General features: G+C 46.3%; 8 protein-coding genes across 8 annotated transcripts; 5 read left to right on the forward strand and 3 right to left on the reverse strand.

The window, feature by feature from the left end:
- The first annotated feature begins 1,108 nt into the window (after positions 1 to 1,108).
- On the forward strand, positions 1,109 to 3,971 carry GGI43DRAFT_128364 (transcription factor domain-containing protein). Its single transcript, XM_083199133.1, has 5 exons — positions 1,109 to 1,876; positions 1,952 to 2,201; positions 2,275 to 2,493; positions 2,545 to 3,076; positions 3,135 to 3,971. Exons 1-5 carry the CDS (start codon positions 1,516 to 1,518, stop codon positions 3,843 to 3,845), a joined length of 2,073 nt encoding a protein of 690 aa, XP_083058190.1. The 5' UTR covers positions 1,109 to 1,515; the 3' UTR covers positions 3,846 to 3,971.
- Positions 3,972 to 5,261, reverse strand: GGI43DRAFT_128479 (SGNH/GDSL hydrolase family protein). The gene has a single exon (XM_083199135.1). The coding sequence runs from the start codon at positions 4,908 to 4,910 to the stop codon at positions 4,098 to 4,100; it is 813 nt and encodes a 270-aa protein (XP_083058191.1). The 5' UTR covers positions 4,911 to 5,261; the 3' UTR covers positions 3,972 to 4,097.
- Positions 5,262 to 6,755: 1,494 nt separating this feature from the next.
- Positions 6,756 to 8,653, forward strand: GGI43DRAFT_128384 (cytochrome P450). Its single transcript, XM_083199134.1, has 3 exons — positions 6,756 to 7,302; positions 7,368 to 8,234; positions 8,297 to 8,653. The coding sequence occupies exons 1-3, from the start codon at positions 6,892 to 6,894 to the stop codon at positions 8,585 to 8,587; spliced, it is 1,569 nt and encodes a 522-aa protein (XP_083058192.1). The 5' UTR covers positions 6,756 to 6,891; the 3' UTR covers positions 8,588 to 8,653.
- Positions 8,654 to 11,405: 2,752 nt separating this feature from the next.
- GGI43DRAFT_128549 (pepsin-like aspartic protease) lies at positions 11,406 to 13,075 on the forward strand. Its single transcript, XM_083199137.1, has one exon. The coding sequence runs from the start codon at positions 11,644 to 11,646 to the stop codon at positions 12,847 to 12,849; it is 1,206 nt and encodes a 401-aa protein (XP_083058193.1). The 5' UTR covers positions 11,406 to 11,643; the 3' UTR covers positions 12,850 to 13,075.
- Positions 13,058 to 17,097, reverse strand: GGI43DRAFT_128540 (ATP-binding protein). The gene is made up of 2 exons (XM_083199136.1): positions 14,360 to 17,097; positions 13,058 to 14,269 (listed from the first exon to the last, which is right to left on the reverse strand). The coding sequence occupies exons 1-2, from the start codon at positions 16,797 to 16,799 to the stop codon at positions 13,266 to 13,268; spliced, it is 3,444 nt and encodes a 1,147-aa protein (XP_083058194.1). The 5' UTR covers positions 16,800 to 17,097; the 3' UTR covers positions 13,058 to 13,265.
- Positions 17,098 to 17,306: 209 nt separating this feature from the next.
- Positions 17,307 to 20,434, forward strand: GGI43DRAFT_411915 (uncharacterized protein). Its single transcript, XM_083206783.1, has 5 exons — positions 17,307 to 17,593; positions 17,676 to 17,940; positions 17,999 to 18,206; positions 18,282 to 18,755; positions 18,814 to 20,434. The coding sequence occupies exons 1-5, from the start codon at positions 17,415 to 17,417 to the stop codon at positions 19,746 to 19,748; spliced, it is 2,061 nt and encodes a 686-aa protein (XP_083058195.1). The 5' UTR covers positions 17,307 to 17,414; the 3' UTR covers positions 19,749 to 20,434.
- A 510-nt stretch (positions 20,435 to 20,944) lies between these two features.
- Positions 20,945 to 23,380, forward strand: GGI43DRAFT_411917 (PLC-like phosphodiesterase). The gene has a single exon (XM_083206784.1). The coding sequence runs from the start codon at positions 21,367 to 21,369 to the stop codon at positions 23,167 to 23,169; it is 1,803 nt and encodes a 600-aa protein (XP_083058196.1). The 5' UTR covers positions 20,945 to 21,366; the 3' UTR covers positions 23,170 to 23,380.
- Positions 23,381 to 23,641: 261 nt separating this feature from the next.
- On the reverse strand, positions 23,642 to 25,924 carry GGI43DRAFT_128615 (uncharacterized protein). Its single transcript, XM_083199139.1, has one exon. The coding sequence runs from the start codon at positions 25,764 to 25,766 to the stop codon at positions 23,688 to 23,690; it is 2,079 nt and encodes a 692-aa protein (XP_083058197.1). The 5' UTR covers positions 25,767 to 25,924; the 3' UTR covers positions 23,642 to 23,687.
- Between the last annotated feature and the right edge of the window lie 1,467 nt (positions 25,925 to 27,391).

Here is a 27,391-nt window from a genome sequence, read left to right on the forward strand (position 1 = left end):
CTGAATCAGCATTTCCAGTGACAACTTGTGGAGAATAAAGAAGAAACGGAATTCTATGTTAGAAATATGGTTAGAAAAACTGAAAGTGCTTGGCCGCCCGCAACTTTAGGGATACTCATATTTGCAAGGGCTGACTGAAGGGCTATGCTTGGCGATGGAGGTTATCTAGATTTACTAACAATATTGAGTAATACTTCAGGTATTCTGACTACCTCTATAACCACATTTTCATGAAAAAAAAAAAAAAAAATTCTACCTTCTAAGCCATTCTTTTGATAATTAAAATAGAGCTTTCAGTGGCTCAAGCGCACATGCAAAGACATTTGACTGTTGCTTCTGCTCAGCGCCGCCGAGCTGGTAGCGGGCCCCACTTCGGGCCGCACCTCTCCCGCGAGCTTCCACCTGGCTTCAATGGGAGCTTTGTTGATTGGTGTAATGGGCTGTCTCAATGGTGATAAGAAACGGAAATCGCCACGGGTTTTAGAAAACAATCCGGACGCTACTGCTCGATGAACTTTGACGTTGGCATCCTATATCCTCGGGCCGTGGCAATCCCATAGTCTGAGGATTTGTCTCATCCTATCCATCCCTACTCCTCTATCAGTAGTGCAGGTAACAAAACAAGGTTTGAATACTTTCTTTTCTTTAGAATGACTCCTTTTCCCTTTTCCTCTTTTAAAACGACATCAGAAAGAAGAACAGTTATTCGTTTGATCTGGTCGCATAATCAGTAAACCGCAAGGCTCGATCGAAGCTCGCAAAGACCCGAGGCCAGGCACTAACACGAATCAAACATTACGACACTAGCCCTCAATAATTTGCCCTTAACTCATCGAAATCTGATCGGTCTTCATTTAGATACTATTAGGCAATGGAGAAACGAACGGCACGAATTGCAGTAGCGGTAATATATCGGTTTACGCTCTCGACGAAAGAAATATATACTTCAAGCATCGCAGTGCGACGTCCACTGACACTCGAATGGCAGTTCTTTGCTTGTCCAAAAGATATGTGAAATACCCTCTACTCAATAATGCCAGCGCTGACTGCTATTGGTTAGATCTGCACCCCGCCGACTGAGCTGAGACGGCGGCGAGATCGGGCTTACGTGCACGTGCTATTATTTGTTCTCTGTGCGAAAGAGCGCAGCGCGCTTTCGTGCGACGCATTTTTACATCTGAACCGAGCCTCCTATATCGAAAATCAATTTGCGAACATATACATGCAGTCTTAGTCCTACCTTAAGAACGGTGTTATGATGTCTTAAGTAAAATACTACCGCCAAGGAGAGTTGAATCTTTCCAGTCTTTGCCTAGCAGTAGTAGAGGATTTTAGTAACCACCCATTTGGGGCTACGGGCAATAAGCTCGAACTTGTACCTCCCGCTGACACCAGCAAACAAATACTGCTCATAGCAAACGATCAATGACATTTCCCTGACTATGGGCCACGTACTAGCAGTTGACAGTTTCTGAGCATGTATTTCTATTAGATGTGGGTTTTGGCGTATTTTATATGAAAGTTAGCCGTTCATTATTGAAAATTTCGGCGATGAGTGCGACGGCAAATGAGGTCTCCAACGAGGAGCCAGCAGCCCTCATATCCATGGCTGGTAATGAGGAAGATATTAATCGCGCAGCTGTAGATGAGGCAGAATTAAAAACCACGGCGGCATCAACGCAGAGAATAAGCTCATCTCTAAGAAGGCGCGCGTGCGACGCGTGTCGAGCTCGCAAAGTCAGATGCGACAGGCAGGACCCGCCATGTAATAGATGTGTCAAGATGGGAGTAGCATGTCACTATTCTGGCCGAGCGAAACCGACAAGCTCCAGGATTGGCATGTCAAGATTTCTTGAGACGTTGAATAACAGACTTAGTGAGTGTTGGTTGGATCATGGCAGTGGTGGGGACACATGACATGAGGAGCACTGATGGCTAATGTTTCTCTCAGAACAAGCAGAGGCCCAGCTGGCTTCTACAAATGTGGTGCAGCAGAATCAACCGCAATTTTCGGTGGCATGGAGAGACGTTGACAGCACTGGGCTACCAATTACACCCTCGCCACCACATATAATCTCAATCCAAGAAGAGGCTCAATCGCATCTGAGTTGTGTACCCGACCCTACATATCCTACATATGATCTACAAGAATCAGAACCTCTATATAATCTACATTTGACTCAACAGACAATCACAAAATGGTAAGGCATAACAAAAAGAACATCTCACAAAATAAGATTACATGTATCCAATACTTAGAGTTCTCTGAACTAGGTTCAACGAAGCGAATATTACTACACCAGCAACATCAGCCAAAGAGGCTCCAGCATTCTTACCGCCCGACACTTTTACATCTTCTAACTTTTCGGATATCATGATGTCTCAGAACATACTGGATGACCAGTCTGTTGGATTTGAGCCTGCGATTTTTGACATCCCAACGCCGACTACTGAGCCCATGCCCACGGCCTTAGCTACAATTCTACAGAAACTGTAAGTACAAGAGGTCGTATTTGGTAATGATGAGTAGTTAAATAAAGACAGCTACGAACGATACTTTGAAATATTCCATCCCATAATCCCCATAATCAACCGAACTCGCTTTGAGCATGAAGTATCGCAATCATGTCCCACTGTTGAGTTGCAGGCTCTATGTTATGCTATGGGAGCTTTGGCGGCATTTTCTGTACCAGAATTACAGGACTATGCAAGCTTCTATCATGAACAGGCTCGCAATCTTATTGACCTTTGCGAAAGGCAGGAGAGTGGCGATTCACTGGAGAATATTAATATTCTACAAGCTTATGTGATATTAACACTCTATGAGCTTAAGCAGCCAAACTTTGCTCGAGCCTATCTGACACTAGGTCGTGCAATTAACCTGGTTCAAATATTGGGCTTGAACGACGTGAAAAGCGATGCCGGAATGTATGCACGATGGGGCCTGAGCAAACAGCCCAGTCATTCCATCAGTCCGGCGGAGCAAGAAGAGAGACGGCGAGTTTTCTGGAGCCTCTTTATTTTTGACTCGTTTGCTAGCATCAGGTCCAACATTTGTCCAACCTTTACTGGAGTCGTGAGTATCAGACGTGCCTTCCGACTGGCTGCTTGTTCCAGCTAACGATGCCACCCAGATTAATGTTCCGCTTCCCAGCTCCAGCGAGTATCCAGACTTCTTGGATGAAAAGATGCCGAGGCTGGATCAGGTGTTTGAGCTAACAGAGACTATTTCACTGTCGTCATTTGCTGCTGATAACCTTATGATTTCTCTTTACCAGCGCTATTTCAGACACGCTGAGTCTTCTTATAGTGAGACAGCACAGGGATTCTGGGAAACACACTATGCTATTGACAAACTCGTCGAGCATTGCCGGACAATTTTGCTAGCGCCACACATGAACGGCAACTCAGGCAACGATCCGCTTGCTATAGGACTACGGATGAATCTAAACACTCTGAAGGTCAATCTACACGAAACAGCGCTTTTTAGGGTGGAGAAGGACCAGTTGCCGGAGAATCTTGCCATAGATGCAAACTCAAAATGCGCTTTTGCCGTTACCGACATTGTCAGAGCTCTTCAGGTGGGCATGCAGCTGACAGGCAACAGAGCGGTTACCTTCCGACAGCTGGACCGATTCTTTGTCTGGCCTATTACCACCGCCATCCAAGTGTGTTTCCGAATGCTATACAATGGGAAAGGCGAATATGCGCCCTACATCAGCTTCCTTCGCATTCTTTCTCGTGCAATGAAGGAAATCATTGACCCGGATCAAATCCCTCCGGGACTATTAGAGAATGCAGAAGCCAAGATTGCTGATGCGGCACGAAGTATAGAGAAGAAGTGAATATTTCATGGCAAGCCATCAATTATAGTTATCTATAAATCGCCTCTCTTATTTTATTCTATTTTTATTTTTATTTTCTTATGCTTACATGTTTCGCTCTGAGTTGGCGACAAGTCTTGAAGAACGAGTCTATTACATTAATGGCGAGAAATGACACTAACAGAAATATGTCGTCATGCAACTTTGTTTCTTTCAGTAACATAACTGCTGCCGCAATTTGACCTGGGTCGTATATAATAAATAAGTTACTCTTCACTCTTTCACTTTAACCTCTTGCCATAAAGTCTCGGGCAAATTTTCTCTATCAACATCAAATATATGTGGCAGTACCGTTGGCAGCGCTTCAGATTTTAACTCTGGAAAGTCGGTTTCGATTACTGCCAACAGCTCGTCGTACCATATTCTGTAGCCCTTGCCGGTTAAGTGAACTCCGTCGTCTAATACGTCTTTCAGCACCGTCTCGCTTGTGCCGAATATGCCTGGCACCGGCTTCCCTTCTTTCCATCCCACGTGCGACAACATCGTATGCCACATGTCGATGAATGGTACGCCACATTGTTTTGCAACGGCTTTTGCGGCTTCCGAGTATGTCAAATTTCTCATTACTCGGTTGTATACGGGAGGTTCAAGCATGTTCTCGTCAACAGGCCCCGGGCCCACCACTATGATTCTCTCAACGCCCGCGTTTTTGGCCTGTTCCACCATCCACTGGAGATTTTCGCTGTATTCTTCCACTGGTACGGTTTGTATATCACGCTCCGCTGCGTCGTTTGTACCTATCTCTAACACCAATAGCTTGATTGCCTCTCCAGCTGCTATTTCCACGCGTAACGTAGGTAGTAGCGCATGCTTCAGATGCATCGAGCTATAGCCTCCATATCCTCGCGCAACCACGGCAAGTTTGCGAAAATAGTAGTGTTGTAGCGCAGGCGTGAGAGCGAATGAAAGTGTGTGGATGTTACTGCTGAGCTCCGTGAGGGAGTCCCCAAAGATGAGGATCTTGTCGTGCGTAACTCGACGAAAGGCTAGAGCCGATGGGTCATTACTTTTGCCGACTGCCGTCATTTTGCTTTTAGTTGTACGGCTCGTTTTCTAAACGTATACAATTGTAGAGTGACGATTAAGAACCGATGTTGATGATAAACCCAGCAATGAGTTTTAAATTTTACTCAGCAATTGAAGTCGCTCTTCCTATTCGGAGGTATTGTTACCCGTGGTGAATTATTCGGCAAGATACAAGCAGCTAAAGCAGAGGCGCTAACACGGCAGATGAGACCTAATTCGAGGCCATTTTCACGACTCCACACATCATCAGATCCAGTTTAAATCATAGTTTAAAAAAAAATATCACAATGCTTAATTTGTCGTATTGTATGGCGCTCATAATTATGTTACCCTTCTATCGAATGGTTTCTCAATGCAGGTAGGTCCTAGTCAGCAAGAGAGCTTGGTAGCCAATCGGCGTCGGTTACTAGGGCTGAGACGGGATCAATACAGAGAAATATCCCGAGTTTAAACCTCCTCCCGCATGTTAGTTGTCCTTCAATTAAGTGTGTATTACCCTGAGAGGTCTTTATTCAATTTGAACATTACACTGCCTATGTGAGTATGTGTAGTTTAGACGACAGCCTATTTAGAGAATGTCCTCTCGAACTTTGCCATTTTCGCCATCGTTCGGCCAACGTCTCACTTACAGCCTCACCCGAGTCCATATTCTCCCGGAGCTAGAACAAGCGAGAGCAACGCAGTAAGCACGCTATTAAGAGCTATACAGAATTGACTAGACTCAATGCGCAGATTTGATCTGCACATTCCGGGGTAACAGCTGTGTTGCGCATATCATTAGATTGATAGATTTTGGTTTTATATGCTTGTGCATGCGACAGCTGCCCTATTATCTGTAGAGGCGGGCGGGGTCTAATCTTGAACCATCGTGCAAAGATCGCAGGGCAAATCAATGTCCTATACATGTTCCAGATGCTACCCTCCACATTCCACGACGGCTGCTCCCCCAATCCTTCAAGCCACTCAGCATCTTATTTCTGAGCAGTTCATGACATCTTCGATATAAAGCGTCATAGCGCCATGCATCCAATCATTCAAACAACAATAGCGGCATAACGAAAGTCATTTTTGCATAAACGCTCACAAGCTCATGCGATACCTTGACGAACCTCGGCTTTCATGAACCCCCTGCAACGAACTGAGACATACATACATCAGTACATACACGTAAGCGCCTCATACGGCACACGCAACAACACGAAGTATCACCTTGTACAGCAGCAATGCCTGCAAAGCATGATTTGATACGGCTTCCGCGGATTCGTCACGCTCTCCGTCCGTGCCGTCCCCCGCATCAACTGTGGCCAGTTAGAATCAACCAGCCGAAGATCTTCCCCAGCATGTGAAGATCGCACTAGCAGATGCAATATTGTTGGCATCATCCAAGCCCAGAGGCGGGAATTATCAGCAGCGTTTGTCCAGAAGGGGAAAAGAGACGAGATTCACAGCGGTAGGTCGATACAGCCCGATTTCCGTTTCATCGAGACACAATTGTGCGGCTATCCGACAGCTGTAGCAGGTTACAGTGAGCACAAACGCCGTGCTGGACTTGTGCTCCATTCTTGCAATTTGGTTTCACTAACCCTTACAGAAAAGACTAGAGCGGCTTGGAATGGCGCCATGTAACTGGCGCCATTGGCACTGTCCAAACCTAGCGTGCGGAGAGTCACAAACGACACAATTTACTGCACAAACGGGGCCGGATTAAGGGCGACAGCCCGTCCAGGCCATTGAGTTGGTCCGTCTCTCCTGCTTGTTTCTTAGTTGGCGTTGGTGTCAAACTATTCTGTCAAGCTTTAGCTCCCCGTATATAGCCGCTCTATGACCACTACTCTTTTGTCATAGGAAATGAACTAAACAACTAGATTAGCCGAGGGTGTGAGTTTGATCTTTTATTTCTCGCAAAAGTTATTATTTTGACTCATTCCATCTTTTATTTTGTTTACACTTTCCCTTGCAAATTGTCAGTGTCTTGGCCAATATGCAGTTGACTCTTGCAGCGGGCGTTGTAGCCGCAGCATTGGCTATTGTCTACATCTTTAACAAAATCCGCGAGATTCTCTATTATAGAGCTCGGGCCAAAGAGCTCGGGTGCGAGTCGCCGGCATGGATGACAACATATGATCCGACTGGTATAGCTGATTTGGTAAAGGGCGTCAAAGCGAGCCGTAAAAAGCAGTTTCCCACATACGTTCAGGGCAATTTCGAGCGGTTAGCAATTAAACATGGCCGCACGGTGGGCACGTTACGCGTTAGATCGCCGTTCTTTAGGGAAACAATTGTGACGATGGATCCTCGAAATATCCAAACTATTCTGGCGCTCAAGTTCAAGGATTTCGGCCTAGGCGTAAACCGGACAGATAATTTCGAGCCGTTGCTAGGACATGGAATCGTGAGTTTTGCTACGTAACCCCATCTGCGCTCAGTACATTCATGCTAACTGCTCTTCTTTACAAGTTCGCCTCAAATGGCAAATACTGGGAGCACTCTAGAGCCTTGCTGCGACCGCAATTCAATCGCGGCCAAGTGAGCGACCTTAGCCTGGAGGAAGATCATGTCAGAGCTTTTATGACAGTGCTCGACCGCCATGTGAAGCCGGATGGTTGGACAAGTCTGGTGGACCTTCAGCCTCTGTTCTTCAGACTCACACTCGACTCTGCAACTGAATTCCTCTTTGGAGAGAGTGTGAACAGTCAACTCGTAGATAACCCACCTAGTTCCGATGATGATGTCAACTTCGCATATGCCTTTGATAGAGCTCAGTATGCTCTTTCCATAGGAGCGCGACTGGGCCCCAATTACCGGCTGGCACACACTTCCGAGTTTAAGAAAATGGTCAAGAGTGTGCACGATTTTGTCGACTACTTTGTCCAGAAAGCTCTTGCTGAAGGCGCAAGCGAAAAGAAGTCTGAGGATGAAGGAAGATATGTCTTCCTCAAAGCCTTAGCCAAGGATACCCAAGACCCCGAGGAGCTGCGATCCGAACTTCTCAATATCTTGCTTGCCGGTCGAGATACTACTGCTTCGACGCTAGGATTTTTCTTTTATACCATGGCCGACCCTCGATACTCACACATCTACCGACGCCTGAGAGCCATCATCCTAGAAGAGTTTGGAACATACTCTAACCCCAAGGAAATCACATTCGAAAAGATGAAGGGCTGCCAGTATCTCCAATGGTGTTTGAATGAGATCCTGCGCCTCTATCCTGCAGTCCCCATGAATGTTCGAACCGCCCAAGTAGACACAACGCTGCCCGTAGGAGGTGGCAAAGACGGACAGTCACCAATCTTTGTGCCAAAAGGTCAAGACATTGGCTACTCTGTAAGCAAACATTCCCATATATTATGTTTAAGTCCTTTATGTCTAATATCGTTGTCAACCAGGTTTATTTGATGCACCGCCGCAAAGATATCTGGGGTCCTGACGCAGAGATCTTTAAGCCGGAGAGGTGGGAGACGCGACGGCCAGGCTGGGACTATCTCCCATTCAATGGAGGACCAAGAATATGCATTGGTCAGCAATTTGCACTAACAGAGACAGGTTATGTGGTGGTCCGACTGATGCAGCGCATTGACAGCATCGATGGATCACAAGCTGGCCCGGTTTCTCACGGCTTAACTTTGATCAACTCTCCCGGCGAGGGTGTCAATGTCAAGCTGCACTTTGCCGAGTAGACATCTTGACTGTGGCATAAAAAGTTTCTTATTTTCTTTTCTCTCCTTGTTCTAAGTGTATAATTACTCTACTTATTTGCTGCAACGTCGATGCCCAGAAAGAAAATGAAGCATCTAATGGAGCCTATAAGCTATATATAAACGACGGAAGAGCTAAAAGAGCGATAATATTTTGTGATTATGATATAGTTTAGTTTCTGAGATTTAATGAATAATGACTGCTTATTATGGCGATGCCTCGTTTTGGACTATGCATTGGTTTGTTTTCGTGTACTTGGCTAAGATCAGGTTAGTAAATGATATCTAGCGCCATTTTCTCCATAAGGTTACGCGAGGCAGACACCATGGAGGCCGCAAAGCACTTTTGTTGATCTGGGTAGATTATGCGGGGGGTGTGAGAGCTGAGCTTCACAGCAATTTTAACCCTCCCTGATGGCTTCTCTCCTTCTCTCTTGTGATGAACTAAGCTCTTTTGATCGTCGCAAGCTTACAAGGCCTTTCTCGGACGTGTAGCTACCCTATAAGCTTCTTCTTTTTGTAAAAAGGAAATTAAATAAAATAAAGAGAATTAGCAAGGAGGGGGAGAAGGGGTTGCTTGCTTCAACATCTATTAATGAGGAAGATGTAATGGGTACTATTCTTATCAGTTGATGGGCAGCGACTTCAGAAAAAAGAGTTAATATTTGCCATACACATTATCCACCATTCCCGACTTGATTCTGCACCAATTTACAGCTTACGATCTATGGACTGCCTACTCTGTAGGCCTGCAAGCGATAACTGGTGCTGCTACAAACTGGATCAAAACTATAAAAGACGCCTTTAATTCTATTGCTCGATTAATCGACCCATATTTCTACTATAGAAGCAATCAGATCAAGTTTTTGCGAGTGTGTACGTTGGAATCGTCAGATCACAAGGGAACTCGTAGACGGCGGGGCCATTTAGGTATTTTTATCTAGCATTTATACAAAAAATAGGGGATCGGTGGATTTGCAAAAGGGATATTAATGGGCCTGTTTCGTCACCCGTAAATCGTGAAGATCAAAAATACTCTGGAGCTGGCCAGGATAAATTGATCTGCAATTAGAAACATTTTAGAAGATGGCAAAGCTTTAAACTCTATCATGTTGGACACACATAAATAGGTTGTCTTATTTGTATGGAGACAGCCAAGTTTCATGAACCATTACATAAGGCTACTACGTAAGGTATGAACAAATCCCCAGATTACCCGCCTACATAGAGCACCATCCCGAGATAGCGGTAGCGGCAGCGGCAGCGGTACGGTATGTCACACTTCTATCCCTACCTAGTTCTCTGAGTCTTGGCGTTAATTTCTCCGGCTTGGCTGACTATTCTTATTTTTATTCTTATCAATATGCCGCATTATATATTAACTGTCACCCGCACCTCCTTGATGGTTGAAGTTATTTTGATCGATTGGCAGTTATCCAGGCCGTTGCTTGTTCGTAAAAACATGAAAGCCAATAAACAATGAAAGAATGATCACACCCCTTTGTTGTAAACAAATGTCGATTTGCCGCAACTGTCTTGATATCTTATTGGCCTGGGATCACAATCCGCTCATGAAATTTGAGGCGCAGTCGGGCGAGCCTTTATCCAATGGTTAGAACATTCTTCCTGCCTAGCTAGACGCTGTTTTCGAGAATTCTCCACCTTTCCCCATGATATCTTGCGTAGTAGTGGAGCGCGTCGGTCTTTTTGACGGCGGGAACTTTTTATTTGCGCTCCTTTCTCGCTCCCCTCTATCTTTTTTTTGTTTCTCTTGTGATCATTTTCTTAATCGCGCTCGTGCTTGTCTTTGTATGGCGATGGCGACAAAGGTACCTGTGCTTCCTCCTGTCATCTTAACACTAAACAGGGGCTGCGGCTGATCCTTGTCTTTATCGGAAAATCCCTGTGGTGTGGCATGGCAAGGAAGTTGAGCCGCCTCCAATGTGCCACTTCATACAGCGGCAGTCAGCCTTGATTTGACAACTCTATCATGCCCATTCATGCTCCAAGGGGTATGAATAGTCCTAGCTTATCTCCAGCTCCTCCAATCGAAGAATATTAATCGTTGGCGGAGAGGAGTGAAACGCCGGAAGGCAGTGAAGGCTGTGTCCTCGTTGGCTATCGTTGGCGGGGCGACCCACGGAGATCGTCCGGGCTGATCGTCCCTTCTTGGCGATGTTTATAGCAGATCGCCAAAAGGCCTCACCAGGCAGTTTCACCTTCTCAGCATGTGCCCTGAACATCGTATGAGGATCTCCGGCTTGACAAGTAGCTCAACCTTCTGAATGGAGCATAAGCTTCCGGATCCCAAGAGTACTGCCATTTCCAAATGGCCCATGCTGGGGGATAAACTAAACTCCTTTCTACCAATCTTTGCGTCAATCCAAACTATGCTTAAGTTTACGGACCCGAAGCTGGCCCAGAGATTCGTTAATATGGGCCGAGGTTGCAGCTTATCATAATAGATCTCTTTGAGTAAAACACGCTTGCGTTCTATCGGTCTAGCATTTAAGGCATCATTCGTACTATTATTGGTTGCCTCCACAGTCTCCACGATTTCCATGCGTGATTACACTTGTTGCTGGCAGCATGAAAGAAGACTTTCCGAACTGACTCGCAAAAGTTCTCCAATCGCATTACAACCAACTGCCCAATTGGGTTGCCTGACGAGGCATTGCTGCATCGTGAAGTCTAGATAGAGCGGTGTCAGATGTCTATCATCGTAACCTTATGCTGTCTCAAGCATTCTGACCTTCTATTCTAGTACTGGTTTCCCGATCAAAAGGACTTTTACGATATCTCGTGTCGGCATTATCGTGGTGTTTCTTGGCTGGAGTTACTGACGTCGATCTTTAGGGGAGTTAAAAAAAAAGGATAAATAAGGCTTGACAATCTCGCCTAAAGAGAAATTACAACTCCTTTGCCATCAGCATCACAAGAGCTGCCATAGATCCACTTTCATTTCAATCTATTTAACCAATTTCTTCCCTCCAAAAGACATTTGTCTTTCTTCATCCATTCTTCAAATATACTCTAAGATGCAGCCCACTACCTCCTTTGGCAGTTTCCTTGTCACCTTCCTGTCTGCCTCCATGGCAGCAGGAAGTGCCATTCCTTACATGGCTCCCCAGCCTGGCTCTTTCGAGATTAAGAGAGCTGCCAACACTGGCTTCACTGGAAGGAATGGTGCTCTCGCTCTAGCTCGCGCTTATGCCAAGTACGGTGTCCCAGTCAGCGACACTTTGCTCGAGGCTATCGAGACCATCAAGTCTGCTCAACTCATTAAGCGCAGCAGCGGCAATGTCACTGCTACCCCGGATGGTGATGACCTTGAGTATCTCGTCCCTGTTCAGATTGGTACTCCTCCCCAGACTCTCAACCTGGACTTCGACACCGGCAGCTCCGACCTCTGGGTCTTCTCCAGCGAAACCGATTCTAGCTCTGCTCAGGGCCATAGCATCTACAGCCCGGGCAAGAGCACTTCTGCCCAGAAGATTGATGGTGCTACCTGGTCCATTACCTATGGAGATCAGTCATCTTCCTCTGGTGATGTCTACAACGATGTCGTCACCGTTGGCAGCCTGACCGTCAAGACTCAGGCCGTTGAGTCCGCTCAGCAAGTCTCCGCCCAGTTCGCTCAGGGCAAGAACGACGGTCTCGTTGGTCTCGCTTTCAGCTCCATCAACACAGTCAAGCCCACACAGCAGAAGACTTGGTTCGACAACATCTCCGGAAGCCTTGATGCTCCCCTCTTCGTTGCCGATCTCCGCCACCAGACTCCCGGCAGCTACATCTTCGGAACCATCCCCTCCGACGCCAGCAATGTTCTCTACGCTCCCGTCGACAACAGCCAGGGCTTCTGGCAGTTCAGCACCAGCAGCGATATTGGTGGATCCTTCAGTGCCATTGCCGATACCGGTACCACTCTTCTCCTCGGCAGCGACGACCTCGTCACCGCTTACTACAAGAACGTCCAGGGTGCCCGCCAGGACCAGCAGCAGGGTGGATACGTCTTTGACTGCAGCACCACTCTCCCCGACTTCACCTTCACTGTTGGAAGCGGCAAGATCACCGTCCCCGGTAGCCTGATCAACTACGGCCCGGCCAGCGGTAGCGAGTGCTTCGGTGGTATCCAGTCCTCTGGTGGTCTTCCATTCGCCATCTTTGGCGATATTGCCCTCAAGGCTGCTTACGTTGTCTTTGACAGTGGCAACACCCAGGTTGGCTGGGCTCAGAAGCAGTAAGCAATGTTGTTTTTTCGATTTAGCAGTATGGAAAATGGTTTGGATACTTCATTGGAATGTGGTCGGCCAAACAATAACATGGGCCGCCGTCAGAATGAAGGAATAGGCCATAGAGCCATAGATTTTGATGTACATTATATTTTCACAAGTGTAGATTCTTTTATGAACTTGTCAATACAAGCATTTTCATTATATATGCAGCTCTTTTATGGTCCTTTGTAGTGTATAAGTGAATGGCCATTGTTTAAATAATTAAGTTTAGTACAAGAGGAAGTGTTAGATGTTTTATCGATTATATAAACTTTGATGATTTCTTATATGAGACTAATATTCTCCGTATACTTTGTAAAGCAAATTAGGCAGTTCTATGGAAGACATAGATAGCCGTTGGTATTTAATGAATGCGTCTCGCTCGCTTAATATGAATTGAACCCATTCTGATTCTGCTGCCAATGCTGCTGCTGCTGACCAGCCCCATTCCATTCATCATTCATTCTCGGCTCTCCCCTAGATTTCATCTGCGAGTTACCTCCCAGGTCATAACCTTGTGGGTCATTATTCCCTACTGGAGGAGAAGGGTAGGGTCCTTGAGTAGTGTAATTCGGACTGTTTGAACTACTGGCCCCTTTCGCCGGCATATGCCCCGGGTGCTGTGAGAATTGTTGTTGCGGGGGCTGGCCATGAGGTGGCTGCATAGGTGGTTGGTATCCAGAGGCAGCAGGGCGTGCCTCCATGTTATTCAACCATCCTCCAGGCCCTTGTCTTTGCACCGAGTTCGGATTCATGTTTGGGGGTGCTTGTACAGGTCGCTGCCACGGGTAACTCCCCGTCCTGGGCAAATAGCCAGGACCTTGAGGCGGCTGACCAGCAGCCACGTAGGCGTTGGGAGCACCTCTTGCGTGAGGGTTCCAATCATCGTCTCTCTCGTACCGGTCGTGCGCAAGATAGCTATCTGTATCACCAAGACATGCCACTCGATACTCATCATACCTTCTAGTAGTTTCCTCCACCTTCTTGAAGTGCTTTGATGTCAGTTGTTTCTGTAACCCCTCTGGTCTTTCACCCATGTCACCCTCGTAATGGGCCAATGATGCGGCGATGAGGAAAGCGTTACGTATTTGTCGTCCGTTCCATCGTCCAATACCGTCTGTGTGATTTCTCCAGTGATCACTAGCAAAACTAATGATATCGGTCTCATCGATGAAAAGTTTGGTGTGTCCGGGAGCCTTGGAGGCCTGGTCTTCGATTTCTCTGAGTCGCTGGATATTGAGTTTGAAGATTGCGACCACCTGTTCCTCGGTGAGGAAATTGTAGTGAAGATTCAAGTGCACTCGAGATTTGACTGCTTCGTCAAGAACGCCAGGTCTGTTCGTCGTAAGGAACAAAATGCCGTTGTAATATTCGAGCATACGCAGAAACACTGGATGAGGTTAAGGATGAAAGTTAGCGCTGAAAAAAGCATACATGTATAAATTTATATCTTGAACAACACGATATAGTGAATACTTACCAGAAACTAGAGCGTTTCTTTCCAAATCTTTCCTATCTCTCTGTGTAATAAAAACATCCGCTTCGTCCAGAAGAAGAACGCAGTCCCACAGATGAGCCAGGCGAAATATCTCGCTCAAAGATCTTTCCACGCTCTCAGGCGTGAAGCCCAAGTCTCCACACGTGATGGGGAACAGAGGCTTCTCAAACTTTTGCGCAACCGCCTCAGCAGTGGCGGTTTTACCAACACCGGGCACACCAAAGAGCAAGATCACTATGCCTTTGCCTTTACCACGAATGAGATCTTGGGTTGCAATCTCAACAGAGCCTTCGTTGACTCGCTTTTTGAAGTGAGAGTAGACTAGCGATTGGATAAGAGTCTTGTGTTCGCCGGGAATCTGGAGGCTATCAAAGGCTCTGTCCTTGTCTTTGAGCTCGGGGAACGAAACGTCTCGAACATCAACCTGCACGAATTTACGCTCCCAAAGGGCATATGCAAAGAGTCGTCTGGGTAGAAGTGCCAGGTTGTCGCCTTCAAGTTCTCCAATCTCAATTTCGTTCTCGTTGTCTTTCTTTTTCCTCAGAAGCAAATCTGTTTCGATAAACTCATTCATCTGAATTATATCAACGCCGTCCTCAGTAATTAATTTGTCTTCCCATGCATCCTTCAGGTCGGTGCGCTTTTCATCATGCCACTCTTGCAGCGGATTCTCATTATCAACTGATATGACAACTCTGTAGGTCAGCGGGTCGACCGCCAAAATGTCAGGCTTCCACGAAGGATCTGTATTGAAGGCCTCCTCGAAGTCGACGAGAATCTCACTTTCGATATGTTCAGGACTCGTCATGACTCTTCCGTTTTTATCCTCGACGGATTGGCCGAGAGGCGTTTTGATGAGCGTCCAGCCGCGATAGAAGCTGTATCTCTTGGCAGGATCAATGTGTTCCATGAACTTGTTTCCGTATTGTCGGCCTCTCTCCATTATCTCATCTCGCTGTTTGACATATCTCATAGGATAGCAGGGCAGCTGTGTGATTTCACGCTCCCCTTCAAACGAGGGGATTTCGATAGTCCTGCCAACAGCGCTATAGTTCTGGCCATCATAATCTATGTGGTAGCACGATATTGACCAAGTTGAGTCCATTTTCAGACAAGATTCACAATTGCAGCCATCAATAACCGACTGCTTGAAGGGGGCCCGATATATCCTCCATATCATCTGGTCAGTATGAGATCCTCTGGTGTTGTGGTTGGTCGATGGCCCTGATTCCATTCCACCATCGCTAAATCCTTGAAGACGTTGAAACACGTTGTCCCAACCCATGGGGATTCGAGCTCGAACACCGCTATTGAGATTGGGCACATAGACCAGGTCTCCAGGTTTAAAGAGATACCATAGGAGGTCCCATCTGATCTTTGTAGGCGCAGTGTTTATGTCTTGATCTTGGAAGCGCTGGTACTCTGGCATCACCTGCTCATCTATGAATTTTATGTAAAGCCTCATCTCAGCCAAGGTATCAGAATGGGTGAAGAGGGATTCTATTCCGAGAGACTCCGAGTCCGATTTTTCTTTGCCCTTGTCTGAACTTGACTCTTGGGCTTGCTGCGAGTCAGCAGTCTTCGAATCAGCACTTGAGGCCGATTCTTCTAGCTCAGCTAGCGCTTCCTTCATTTTATCATGAAAATGTATCAGATATCGGAAAGGTCGACGGAAGACATGAGGTCGCCCATTCCATTTCTTTCCTGCCGGACTTTGACGTCCAAGATACATCATGACAGCCCTTGAGTTGATTCGAACTCGCTGAAGCCAAACTTCGTCTCCGTCGTCGACGACTGTCTTGTGTTGAGGGTTTCGTCGGCCAAAGCCTCTTCGGAAACCGCCTCCCCAGCCACCCATATACTGAAAGTCTTGAAGACCTTCATAGAGAAGTGCCGACTCCTCGATTTCTGCTTTCAGCGAATCACCAGCCACAAGTGTCTCGATAGCGTAGTTGTGGTCTTCGGTTCGGTGATTCTTGAATTCATCCCAGGTGAAGCATTCTCGAGTTTTTGGGACAACTCGCGAAAATGCCTGCATGGGCTTTGGCTTTGGCTTCTCCTTCTCTTTTTTGCTTGTTGATACGGTAACAGGAGTGGGTTCGGGAGCCGTAGCGGGCTTCTCTGTTTGTGCTGAGTCGGATTCATTCTTCTTGTCTTTGGAGTCGTCCTGCTTGGACTCTTCCTTTTTATCTTTGGACTCTTCCTGCTTGGACTCATCTTTCTTATTCTCTTCTTGCTTTACTTCTTTATTTTTTGCTGAATCGGAGGTTTCGCCATTCGAAGTATTATTTACAGGCTTTTCGCTTTGTTCTGCGATGGAGTCGCCCTGGGCCTCATCTGCGACAGACGGAGTTGAAACTGTAGCCTCTTTGGCAGTGCTTATTTCGCCATTCTGGCTGGTTATCCCGGCATCTGCCGCCATTGTGTCTCTTTCTTTTTAAGGCTATTGAAGAAAAGTAGATACAAATGCGGCTGAACCGGGCGTATAATAATCGAAGGGGGGATGTTTCTATTAAATATGTGGAGTCAGAGAACATGCGGCTGAAGCAGCGCTCTCGCAACGAAGCTGATTAATTCATTATAAGCAGCTGCGCTCACTCGGGCATAGACCCATGCATAGGCGAGCCACTCATTTGCAACAATCACAACCTTGACAGGGGCAAAGAGAGATTTTATCCAGTAAAATAAATCGATGTTGCCGTCTTGGAGCCTAATCCTACACAAAACTAAGCCCAAATATTGATTAAAAGCCGCCTCAAGGGCGACTAATGCGGCCTATAAATAATCATGAGCCCACATTTCTTCTCGTCATTTGTGATCTCTGTCCTTTTAGGAATAGGCGAGGCATTCATCCTAAGCGGGGTACGGAATATGAGCAAGGTTGTCAATCCTCTTAGGTTTCAGCTTCGCTCCAACGGGTTGTTAAGACTTTGGTTATAGTCAGATTGGAGGTTCTAAACTAATACACTACATGCATATATAGACACTGAAACGTTTTATTCTCTGTTGTGGAAAGATAACAAACCTGTAACTCAACATGACTTTTCGGCGACCATTAGAAGTGGGGCAGGGGATGAGGGAGATTATGAGCAATGGTCGCGAAATTCAAGTTATGAAAGACTGGAGCCAAACCGAGGGTGCGGCAGTTCACCAGGGATTAGCCTCACCAACAGAGTACAGTAGTCAGCGTGCAGAATGGAGAGTTCCTATCAACCGGTAATTTATGATTATTCTTTTCTTTCTTCCCTTCTCCCCATTTTAGTGTAGCGCAACTCCTATCTTTCTAACTCGATCACAGCAAACTAGAGGACCTTTCGGAGGCCATTGGGTCTCTTCAAACTGGCGATTCAACAACCATACCCCAGGAAGTCAGCTGGAGAGATGTCTTCGATCAAATTGATGAAGCAAAAAAGACGTATGAAAAAAAAGCTGAAGATAATCGATTTAGAGGATGGATCAGAAAAGGCGACATTGCCATAGACATTTTAGAACGCCTTTCCGAAGCTATCCCCGACGAGAATGGCCTCAGCATCCTCAGAACAGGTCTGGTGTTCATTTTCCAGGTAAAACTACATATTAGTCGAATATGGTGAGTAATTTTACTAACACACCTACCCATAGTCGTGCCGAAAAAGACTTTCTAACGTAGGGAATATCCTGCAAGAGCTCGACGACGCTCCCGGTGTCTTGGCTAGCGTCTATCAGATATGCAACGTCTATCGCGGCGAAATAAGACTGAAGAATTTGGTTTGGGATTTTTATGGGATCTTGGTGGACTGTCTTTCTGAACTCTTGGTTATTTTGAACCGCACATATAAAGATGCAAATGGTAAGAGGCCACTCATTCTAAGCATCAAGGTGGAGGGGTATAGAAGGACGTTTGGTCTGACAACAGATATCTCAGTTTTCAAGAAGTTTGTTAAGCAAATTCCCGAAGTAGAAGCTGCAAAGATAGGCGAAATCTCGACAAAGATAAGCAAGGCAAAGCAAGCAGTCTTCGAAGCTACGTCCCATTTGGACCGACAAGTATGGCAAGAGACGAAAACCTCGGCACAGCAAGGACGTATAGCAGCGGAAGCGACTCGTAAGACTGCTCATGATATCAGAGCCAGGGTAGTAAACCTACAACAAGAAACCAGTGAAGGCCATGATAAGCTGTCTTCTCAAGTGGACCAGTTCCGTTCTCAGATGATTGATGCTGCTAATCAAATGGGCGACGAACTGGCACAAACTAAGAGACAGATAGCTAAAGAAGGGGAAGAGAGGAAGCAGTTTGAGGCGGGACTACAAAGACTGGTTGATGCGCTGCCTGCGTCGATCCATGAGCAGCTGCAGAGCGCTTTATATCAGTTTGTAGCTGATGCAATCGTTCAAAGACGTAAGCTGGCACACTTTTTCGCAAACGGAACAAGATTGGCTGACTGGATGATGAATAGAACTTTTTGCGCTCCCTCCCAATATGATCTCCTCCAATATGACCTCCCCCAATATGGTCTCCCCCAATATGGTCTCCCCCAATCCAACACCTCAGCCTATCGTTCAATATGCGCCAGCCCTAACTGAGAGCGATATCATCAACTTACTACAAACACCTGACCCAATAGGCGATGCGGATCGTATCCTCCGCAAAGAAAGCTTGATGAGTGAAGAGGCACTGGGATATGCTACATTACTAAGGCAAAAGCGTCAGTTCAAGGAATGGTTATCAGCAGACTGGCCTAGCCTGGTGCTTGTTGATGGCTGTAGTCGTGGGGAGAGTGTAGGACGAACATCTCCAATGTCCTACTTCACGGCTTCTTTTGCCTCAACTCTCATTCAAGCTCAAACTGGTATTGTGCTACAATTTTTCTGCGGCCATCATATTGATCCACAAAAAGAGAATTCAGGACCCAAAGGCCTCTTACGGAGTATCATCAGTCAATTGCTTCTGTACCCAAAAGCTTATAATTTGTCGCTCAATTTTGTTGATCAAAGTTTGTACGACGCTGTAGCGGCCAGCAACACAGAGGCTCTCTGTTTCCTTCTTGAGAGACTGTTTTGGCAGATACGACCAGATACTATAATTTACGTACTTATAGACAGCGTTTCAGATTTCGAGTCCGATCTTCACGATTACGGGGAAAGGATGGAACGAGTTCTAGCTTTGTTTCAAACGCTAATCAGTCAAGTTTTCCAAGGATTTGAGGCTGGTCCAAAGCTGAAGCTGTTCATGACAAGTCCTAATAGGAGTCATAGACTAATCTATCGAATTGATCATGCCAAAGAAAGTATTCGGCTGAATGCAGCAGGTTTAGGCGATAGCCCTAGAAATGGTGACAGAGTATTGCGAGAAATACGGCGGGCAAGGTCACCACAGCCTCTGAGCTATTGAATACAATCTGGTTTGGCAAGTAAACGTGCATAGCAGCTGGTGGGCAATTTTAATCACGACACATCAGTATTGTTGTCTTCCTTTCTCCTTTTCTACACAAGACAAATACATCGCACAAAGCCAGGATAAGGATGCCAGTGATGAGGACTAGCATTTACACAGCGGGGTATAACGAATATTACTCAATATATAAAATGTTCCTGTGATAGCAGTATCAGAGTCATGCAATCCTAAAGCTGCTAAAGAGTATAAACACGAGTATCTTGATGCTTTGATCGCCTCTCCTCCCCAGCTTTGCGCTCCATGCCATCAATACTACTTTGGTTCGCGACGCCAGGGAAGGAAATCGGGCCTGTTTGGCCGTTTTAAGCTATACTGTATTAGATACAAAGCGGAGCTGTCTGGCACAGTAAAGCTAAATTCATGCACCGAATGACGATGAGAGCCTGTTTATTTGCTGGCTGTCTCGAAAATTAGCTGTGATTACTTGTATGTTCATCCAGTTGCGCTCATGACTGTAAAAGGTATGATGACCTGGACTACAGGAGATCATGGTCATGAGGCAAGTAAGCCAGAATGACAAGACAGTGCGAAACTTATCTTAGCCACATGCGCATTTTCCTACCGGCACGGGGGGGTCAGCAGCTTAAGCGCATAAGGTACCTTGAATTCATGCCCCTTGAAATTACATGTATATCCCCATGTTTCAGTTGCCCAGCGTGCTCAACATCTGTTTGTATTAAGAAAAACGCTCGGTATATGAAGAGTCCTAGCTTTAGTTCTATTCCATACGTCGCACATATTCTGTTCTAGAGACGGCTGGCGGTGGCAACCAGCTGGGTTGCATTGCATTCTGACCTGCCTTATTTATTAGCCGCCAATCCATCAACCAATCTTGCTTCACACATGCCCTCAGTTCAGAGCCGTTAAAGTTCGTGGCAAGCTTTAAATTAGTTAGCTGCGGCCCCTTTCCCGCTGAACTGCTCTTAATGACCTAGCTTCGATCCTCGTGCACTAATTCCTAGCCTATCAACCACATTCGTGCTCTTTGTTAATGCTTAACATCCTGCTGGGTTTCATTTCCCCCCAAATCTATCCTCATCTGACCATAGCGCTAAGAAAAGAGCTAAGAAAAGTCTACACATAAACTATATAGCTTTCTCACCTGCTTTTAACATGTGGTCACGTAAAACGTTCTGTGGGCCGAGGTGGTGGCCCTAATGGGAAGATTGAGGGATTACCATACATATATTAGCTCTACAAGACCTTCTGTCTGGTAGTCTTTCAGGAGTGTTTTCATATGCTCCCTCCAAGGGCGCTGTCTTGTTGCTGTCTAGCCTATTGTTGATCATTTCTGAATATCCGCGTCTCAAATAGTCGAGTGCATTATACACTATTTGCTCAGCGAAAATCCAATCAGGATATTTATTTTACAATCCAGCTCTTCAAAAGGCAGCCATTGAAACTCGGGCTATACCATTTTTGCATACCATTTTTTGGTGTATAGGTTCAAGTGGAAATTGGGTTGGTTGCGCAACCGCTTCGCGCCTTCCCCAACAGTTTATTATTCACACAGAAGGGGAAAGAGGGACCCAAAAGGAGCATCAGAATATCTTCAATGAGGTTCAACGCCCTCTTGACTGCGGCTGGCTGCGGCTGGATATTCGCAGTTGGAAGTGCAGCCATTGACGCCTGCAATCCTCAAAATCTCACTTACAGCAACGAAGTGCCGCCAAATGGAACATACATGCCATGGAACCTTATGGAAAGCATCATCAGTGTGCCTGGCTCACGACAATACATCACCATCGTAAATCTTACGCCTCACAGATTCGTGCTGCAGAACACGCACTCATATCAGATGGATACTTTTGATTGGGGCGATGTTCCGCAGGGCCATGCACGTCAGAATACTGTTGTCTATACTAATAAAGCCGGAAAAGATGCTGTAGATGACGCCGGTGAAGCGTACTATGCCATCGACGGGACTAGCAAAACATTCTTCATCAGAGCTACAACTCATATCCCGGATACGTATCCAGCTCGCACAGTTATTGACCTTACTGGAATGGGCCAGGGACAGCGTGAATACTTGGACCCGGCGGAACAATCTCCAGTGACGTTGGTTATCACGGGCAGCGATAGCTACGGCTTCATTACATCGATTAAGTATGGCCCTGGAAACTGGCAGAAAAATATGTACGACGTGATTAAAGACAGACAGCTCCAGCACGTTGTGATGCCAGGGTCTCATGATTGCGGCATGAGTCAGATCAGTAATCAGATTATCGGAGGAGGTATCAGCGAGAATACGCAGACACAAGGAATCAACATCTACGATCAACTTTATGCGGGTTCTCGCTATTTTGATCTACGCGTTGGATCAGTGCACTCCATTACGAATACTTCCAACTACAGTTTTTGGACCATGCACGTCAACGACGAGACGGCTGAGATTGCTCTTGGCAATACAGGGGAATCTCTCGATAGTGTCATTTCAGAAATCAACCAGTTTACATCTGAAAGTCCGGGAGAAGTCATAATCTTCCACGTCCGATACCTGGTCGGCATTCGTGAGGTGCCCAGCGGAGGGCCCATTTACTGGTCCAGCTCGATTGTGAACGATTTTTTCAGCAAACTTAAAGGTGTGAACAATCGCTGTGGCAATCTTGACACCAGCAGCACATTCAACCAAAAGCCAGCGTCTTATTTCATGGATCAAAATGGAGGAAACGGCTGTGTGTTGTTCCTTCTTGCCGGAGATTTGCAGTCAGGTGTGCCTCAAGACTCGACACCTGATGGCATATACCAGGCCAACGTACTCTCTATCAATGATGATTGGTCGGATTTGGGCGATACTCAGCCCATGGCGGAGGACCAGGCATCCCACTGGAAGGCTGTGGCTCGAGGAGGTAGCTCTGACATATTTCATATAGATCAATGGCTTGTGAGCGCAGACATCTTCACTACGACCCTATATACTATTGAGGGCATTGGAATTATGCCTACCAATCCAGCGCTCTACTGGATGGGCGTTAACAACATGAATCCTCAAAGTTGGCCAACCGTTATCCTTACTGATTACATCGGCGTGGTTGTGAAGGGTCAACACAGCTGGGATCAGCTAAGCGCCGAGATGTATACTCTAGCTGTCGGGTTGAACTTGTATATGGTCAGCGAAAATTGCAACGTGAGCTCTGTTTCGCCGCTGCAGTCGGCCGCCAGCTCAGAACTCAAAATAACTAGCTTGTCGGAGACTTGGAAAGGCATTGTTTACGCAAATGGAACAGTGGTTAATGATCCACCACGGCACTTGCATCCTGGCCGCGTCGAGATATTGAAGAAGGGAACCAAGTTTATGAATGGCACTGTATTGGAAGCAGATGTTCGAAATCCCGATTTTGAATCTATAGCGGCTTAGAAGTGAGTACTAGAGAGCTGTTTAGTATAAGCTTTATTTTGTATTTAGTCTTCAATATGTCTATCAGCGCCCATATAATGGCGTATTAAATGTCTATTATGAATTTGCGCATCTACTGTTGGGCTTTTAGCATATGTGCTCATAACTTCAAGGCGGCTAATAAGTCTCCATTTGTCAATGATAATAAATAAAAATATTAAGCATTGCACAGGCTTAGGAACATCGCATAGAGAGACATCGTAGACGTAAAAGTTTGCATTACTACAGTGGCTGCAATTGTCAAAATGTAGAGGCTATCTGTCATTGTCCACATTTCATTCCCACCAAATGCCTCATTAAGAGAAGAGAAAATTTGCTTCAAGAGAAGCCCCTTTTTTTCAAATCGTTTGCCTTTTTTTCATTTAACAGCTTGTTTCAATTTATGTAACAAAATAGTCGTATTTAACAAATCCGTCCATATGTTAATGAGAGTCAGGACAGTACTCTCATTGAATACCCGCACTTGCACTCTCCCCATACTAACCTACGGGTGTCTGTTTGCAAGTGTTCTTACTGCTGTCCCATGTCGATCCATATGGGCATGCGCATTTATTGCCGTCCCAGTATTGGTTGCCTGGGCAGCTGCATGTCTTGCTTCCAGAATTAAATGTCTGGCCCTTGTTATTGCACACGCAGCACTTCTGATTAGTATCGTAGTGCGCATCCTTGCCACAGTCTTGGACACAAGCAGAGCCGTTCCAAACTGTTCCGGAGGGGCAGCTGCAAGTCTTGCTATTAGAGTTGAATACTTGGCCCTTATTGTTGCATACGCAGCACTTCTGATTAGTATCATAGTGTGCATCCTTGCCGCAATCTTGGACACAAGCATAGCCGTTCCAAATCGTTCCAGCCGGGCAGCTGCATGTCAAGGTCTTGGAATCAAAGACTTCGCCCTTCTTGTTGCACACGCATTGCTTCTGTTGGCTGTCATAGGTAGCGTCTTTGCCGCAGTTTGGTGTACACTGCTTGCCATTCCAAATTTGGCCGTATGGGCAAGCGCACTGCTTTCCATTCCAGTATTGACCGTTGGGACAGGCGCAAGTCTTGGTATTGGAGTTGTATATCTCTCCATTGTTGTTGCAAACACACTTATTTTGGTTGTAGTCAAAGTGTGCGTCTTTGCCGCAATCTTCTACACACTGCTTGCCATTCCAGATCTTGCCGTACGGGCAGGCACACTGCTTTCCATTCCAGTATTGACCGTTGGGACAGGCGCAAGTCTTGGTATTGGAGTTGTATATCTCTCCATTGTTGTTGCAAACACACTTATTTTGGTTGTAGTCAAAGTGTGCGTCTTTGCCGCAATCTTCTACACACTGCTTGCCGTTCCAGATCTTGCCGTACGGGCAGGCACACTGCTTTCCATTCCAGTATTGACCGTTGGGACAGGCGCAAGTCTTGGTATTGGAGTTATAGATCTCTCCATTGTTGTTGCAAACACACTTATTTTGGTTGTAGTCAAAGTGTGCGTCTTTGCCGCAATCAGGAACACACTGTTTGCCATTCCAGACTTTTCCGTAAGGGCATACGCATTGCTTTCCATTCCAGTACTGGCCGTCGGGACAGGCGCAAGTTTTGCTCTTGGAATTATAGATTTCGCCGTTGTTGTTGCACACGCACTTCTTTTGGTTATAATCAAAGTGGGCTTCTTTGCCGCAATCAGGAACACACTGTTTGCCGTTCCAGACTTGACCATACGGGCAGACACACTGCTTGCCGTTCCAATACTGGCCACCTGGACAGCTGCAGGTCTTGCTGTTGGAGTTATATACCTCTCCATTATTGTTGCACACACATTTCTTTTGGTTCCAGTCAAAGTGTGCCTCTTTGCCACAGTCCTCTATGCACTGCTTGCCGTTCCAGACCTGGCCATAAGGGCATACGCATTTCTTGCCGTTCCAATACTGGCCACCTGGACAGCTGCAGGTTTTGCTGTTGGAATTATAGATTTCGCCGTTGTTATTGCAGACACATTTCTTCTGCCATTTATCAAAGTGCGCTTGCTTGCCACAGTCGACAACACATCCGTAGCCGTTCCAAACAGTTCCAGCGGGGCAGCTGCAAGTCTTCGTATTAGAGTTATAGACCTCTCCTTGTTTCTTGCAGACGCATTTCTTTTGCTTGTAATCATAAGTCGCATCGTTGCCACAGTTCACAACGCATTGCTTGCCGTTCCAGACTTGCCCGGATGGACAGCTGCATGTCTTGGTCTTGGGGTTGTATATTTCGCCGTGGTTATTGCAGGCACACTGACCATATTGCCAAGTAGCCTGGCTACCACAGTCGTGAACACACTGATGGCCATTCCAGGTCAGACCAGGAGGACAGTTGCACGTCTTGGACTTGGAATCGTAGCTCTTGCCATTGTCCTTGCAGACACAGCAGTTCTGTGCGTTGTTCCAGCTAGCGTAATTGCCGCAGTCTGTGTGACCGCCACGAGCAATGAGGTTATCCTCGGCTTCCCTGGCCTCTAGGTCTTGGGCGTGGTTTGGATTGGGGAAAGCCTTGACAGAGCTCAAGGAAAGCAACGTGGCAACGAGAACCTGCTTCAGTAACATGGTGGGCAACTATCAACAATCTGAGACAATGAAATTCAAATAGTTGACAAGCGGCCACTGCAGCAACTGATTACCCAGAGAAGGAGATCAGTAATTGGGCCTCAGACTGTCAGCAGAAGATAAGTTGGTAGTTAGAAAAAGAAGATTGTCATCTAGGCAAAATGAGAGTTTATATAGCTATCTTTTTCCTACGAAATGCGGCATAGGCTCTCAACAGAAAACTACCTAACGACCTAACGTCTGCCAGAACTGCCGAAAAGAGAAGGATCGGGCTGGGACTCTTTTCCAAGATTCAGCCGCACTCATATTCGACCAAGTGGCCACGATCAGCGAGCCAAGAGGAGCCAAGAGTCGGCCAGGACGGTGAGCGTGGGATCACTCGGCCACTCATAGTTGGTATAACCAACCTTGCCTTTCAGCAACATCAATAGATCTAAACCAGCACTATAGGTCTCATCCACTCGGATCATCGCTGAGCCATCGGGTTTAGCTTTTTACTAGAGTTAATACATAGTAATTACAAAGTGTTGAGGAATACGAGGCAACACTTTGTTGCCATTGGACAACTGAGAACGCCCATATGCAAGGGAATACGAGATACTTAACCTTGTTAGCAAGGCTATTGAAAGGAAGAATGAAAAGTAGATAGCTGTCACTCCTATTAGACTTACTGCTTACTTTTTCTATGACCCTTACTGTCGATCATGGCTTTTTATCAGCCACAGAATTACAGTGTCTGATTTTATGATGCTTCGTCAAAGATGAAATGATGATGCCCTCATCGGAGTTTTGATTTTAGTTTATCGAGTAGGAGGTCCACAACTAGCCATAGTGGGTGGGAGGGCTGTTAAAACTGCCTCACTTTAGCCAGACCAGAGGCACAGAATTCGGAGCCTTGGGAGAATTGAATTCAGCGGATCAGCCGCTTGTTCCAATGGCTTCCTGACGGAGGTATAAGCTAGGTGCAAGAAGCGTTAGTGTATCAATAGCGAAAGGCTGCCGCAGTAGCAGCAGAAAGGCCTCTAACCCCAAGGCCGGAAAAATTCTCATTGGAAGCAAGCTGGAGACGGGAAAGAAAGCAAGTTGGTTAAAAATTACGAGTTTATTCCCCCTTGCATATCACGGCAGCTCGTGATGGAGACAGTGCCGTAGTATCGGGTTCGCCACTGACTACTTTACCCTCGTCCTTTCTAACGAATCCCTCAAAATGTCTTCAACCAGTCTACATTAAAGTTTGGTCAAGCTGCAATTGGCAGTAATGTCTCTGTTTAAACACTGCTAAACTCGGCTAGAAAAAAAGCTTCAGGGTTGGCATGGCTGGAAACGTGCGGAGACAATAGGTACACAAAGACCAAGAATCATCAACCATGCTTTCCCCGCGGCCCTTTCTGCCGGATCAGGGGACAGTGGAGATGCCTGAACACGCCCGACTTCCGAAACTGCCGTATAAGTATGGAGTAGTCGATCGGAAGATGGCTAGTGAGGGGAATTAAACTTCAGGATCGTGGCTGCTTATGCAGGTGCATGCTGCTAAAGTGCCCAACAAGTCTTCGGCACAGTGCCGTTAACTGCGGCCCGAATCCCTTGTAATTTATGATTTATGCGGTACTACATTAGACAGAAGA

Source organism: Trichoderma evansii (genome assembly GCF_050947405.1).
Source record: "Trichoderma evansii strain SZMC 28006 chromosome Unknown GGI43scaffold_18, whole genome shotgun sequence".
NCBI classification, from domain to species: domain Eukaryota; kingdom Fungi; phylum Ascomycota; class Sordariomycetes; order Hypocreales; family Hypocreaceae; genus Trichoderma; species Trichoderma evansii.

What these genes read in the sequence shown, in the direction of transcription:
- GGI43DRAFT_128615 (XM_083199139.1), bottom strand. Translation starts at nt 25,766, where the DNA reads ATGTTACTGAAGCAGGTTCTCGTTGCCACGTTGCTTTCCTTGAGCTCT.
- GGI43DRAFT_411917 (XM_083206784.1), top strand. Translation starts at nt 21,367, where the DNA reads ATGAGGTTCAACGCCCTCTTGACTGCGGCTGGCTGCGGCTGGATATTC.
- GGI43DRAFT_128479 (XM_083199135.1), bottom strand. Translation starts at nt 4,910, where the DNA reads ATGACGGCAGTCGGCAAAAGTAATGACCCATCGGCTCTAGCCTTTCGT.
- GGI43DRAFT_411915 (XM_083206783.1), top strand. Translation starts at nt 17,415, where the DNA reads ATGACTTTTCGGCGACCATTAGAAGTGGGGCAGGGGATGAGGGAGATT. An exon ending in TGGAGAGTTCCTATCAACCG is followed by an intron (nt 17,594 to 17,675) that starts GTAATTTATGAT and finishes ACTCGATCACAG; the next exon opens with CAAACTAGAGGACCTTTCGG. An exon ending in CACATATAAAGATGCAAATG is followed by an intron (nt 18,207 to 18,281) that starts GTAAGAGGCCAC and finishes CAGATATCTCAG; the next exon opens with TTTTCAAGAAGTTTGTTAAG.
- GGI43DRAFT_128549 (XM_083199137.1), top strand. Translation starts at nt 11,644, where the DNA reads ATGCAGCCCACTACCTCCTTTGGCAGTTTCCTTGTCACCTTCCTGTCT.
- GGI43DRAFT_128384 (XM_083199134.1), top strand. Translation starts at nt 6,892, where the DNA reads ATGCAGTTGACTCTTGCAGCGGGCGTTGTAGCCGCAGCATTGGCTATT. An exon ending in CGTTGCTAGGACATGGAATC is followed by an intron (nt 7,303 to 7,367) that starts GTGAGTTTTGCT and finishes CTTCTTTACAAG; the next exon opens with TTCGCCTCAAATGGCAAATA. An exon ending in GTCAAGACATTGGCTACTCT is followed by an intron (nt 8,235 to 8,296) that starts GTAAGCAAACAT and finishes GTTGTCAACCAG; the next exon opens with GTTTATTTGATGCACCGCCG.
- GGI43DRAFT_128364 (XM_083199133.1), top strand. Translation starts at nt 1,516, where the DNA reads ATGAAAGTTAGCCGTTCATTATTGAAAATTTCGGCGATGAGTGCGACG. An exon ending in CAACAGACAATCACAAAATG is followed by an intron (nt 2,202 to 2,274) that starts GTAAGGCATAAC and finishes TCTCTGAACTAG; the next exon opens with GTTCAACGAAGCGAATATTA. An exon ending in GCTACAATTCTACAGAAACT is followed by an intron (nt 2,494 to 2,544) that starts GTAAGTACAAGA and finishes AAATAAAGACAG; the next exon opens with CTACGAACGATACTTTGAAA.
- GGI43DRAFT_128540 (XM_083199136.1), bottom strand. Translation starts at nt 16,799, where the DNA reads ATGGCGGCAGATGCCGGGATAACCAGCCAGAATGGCGAAATAAGCACT. An exon ending in AAGAAACGCTCTAGTTTCTG is followed by an intron (nt 14,270 to 14,359) that starts GTAAGTATTCAC and finishes AACCTCATCCAG; the next exon opens with TGTTTCTGCGTATGCTCGAA.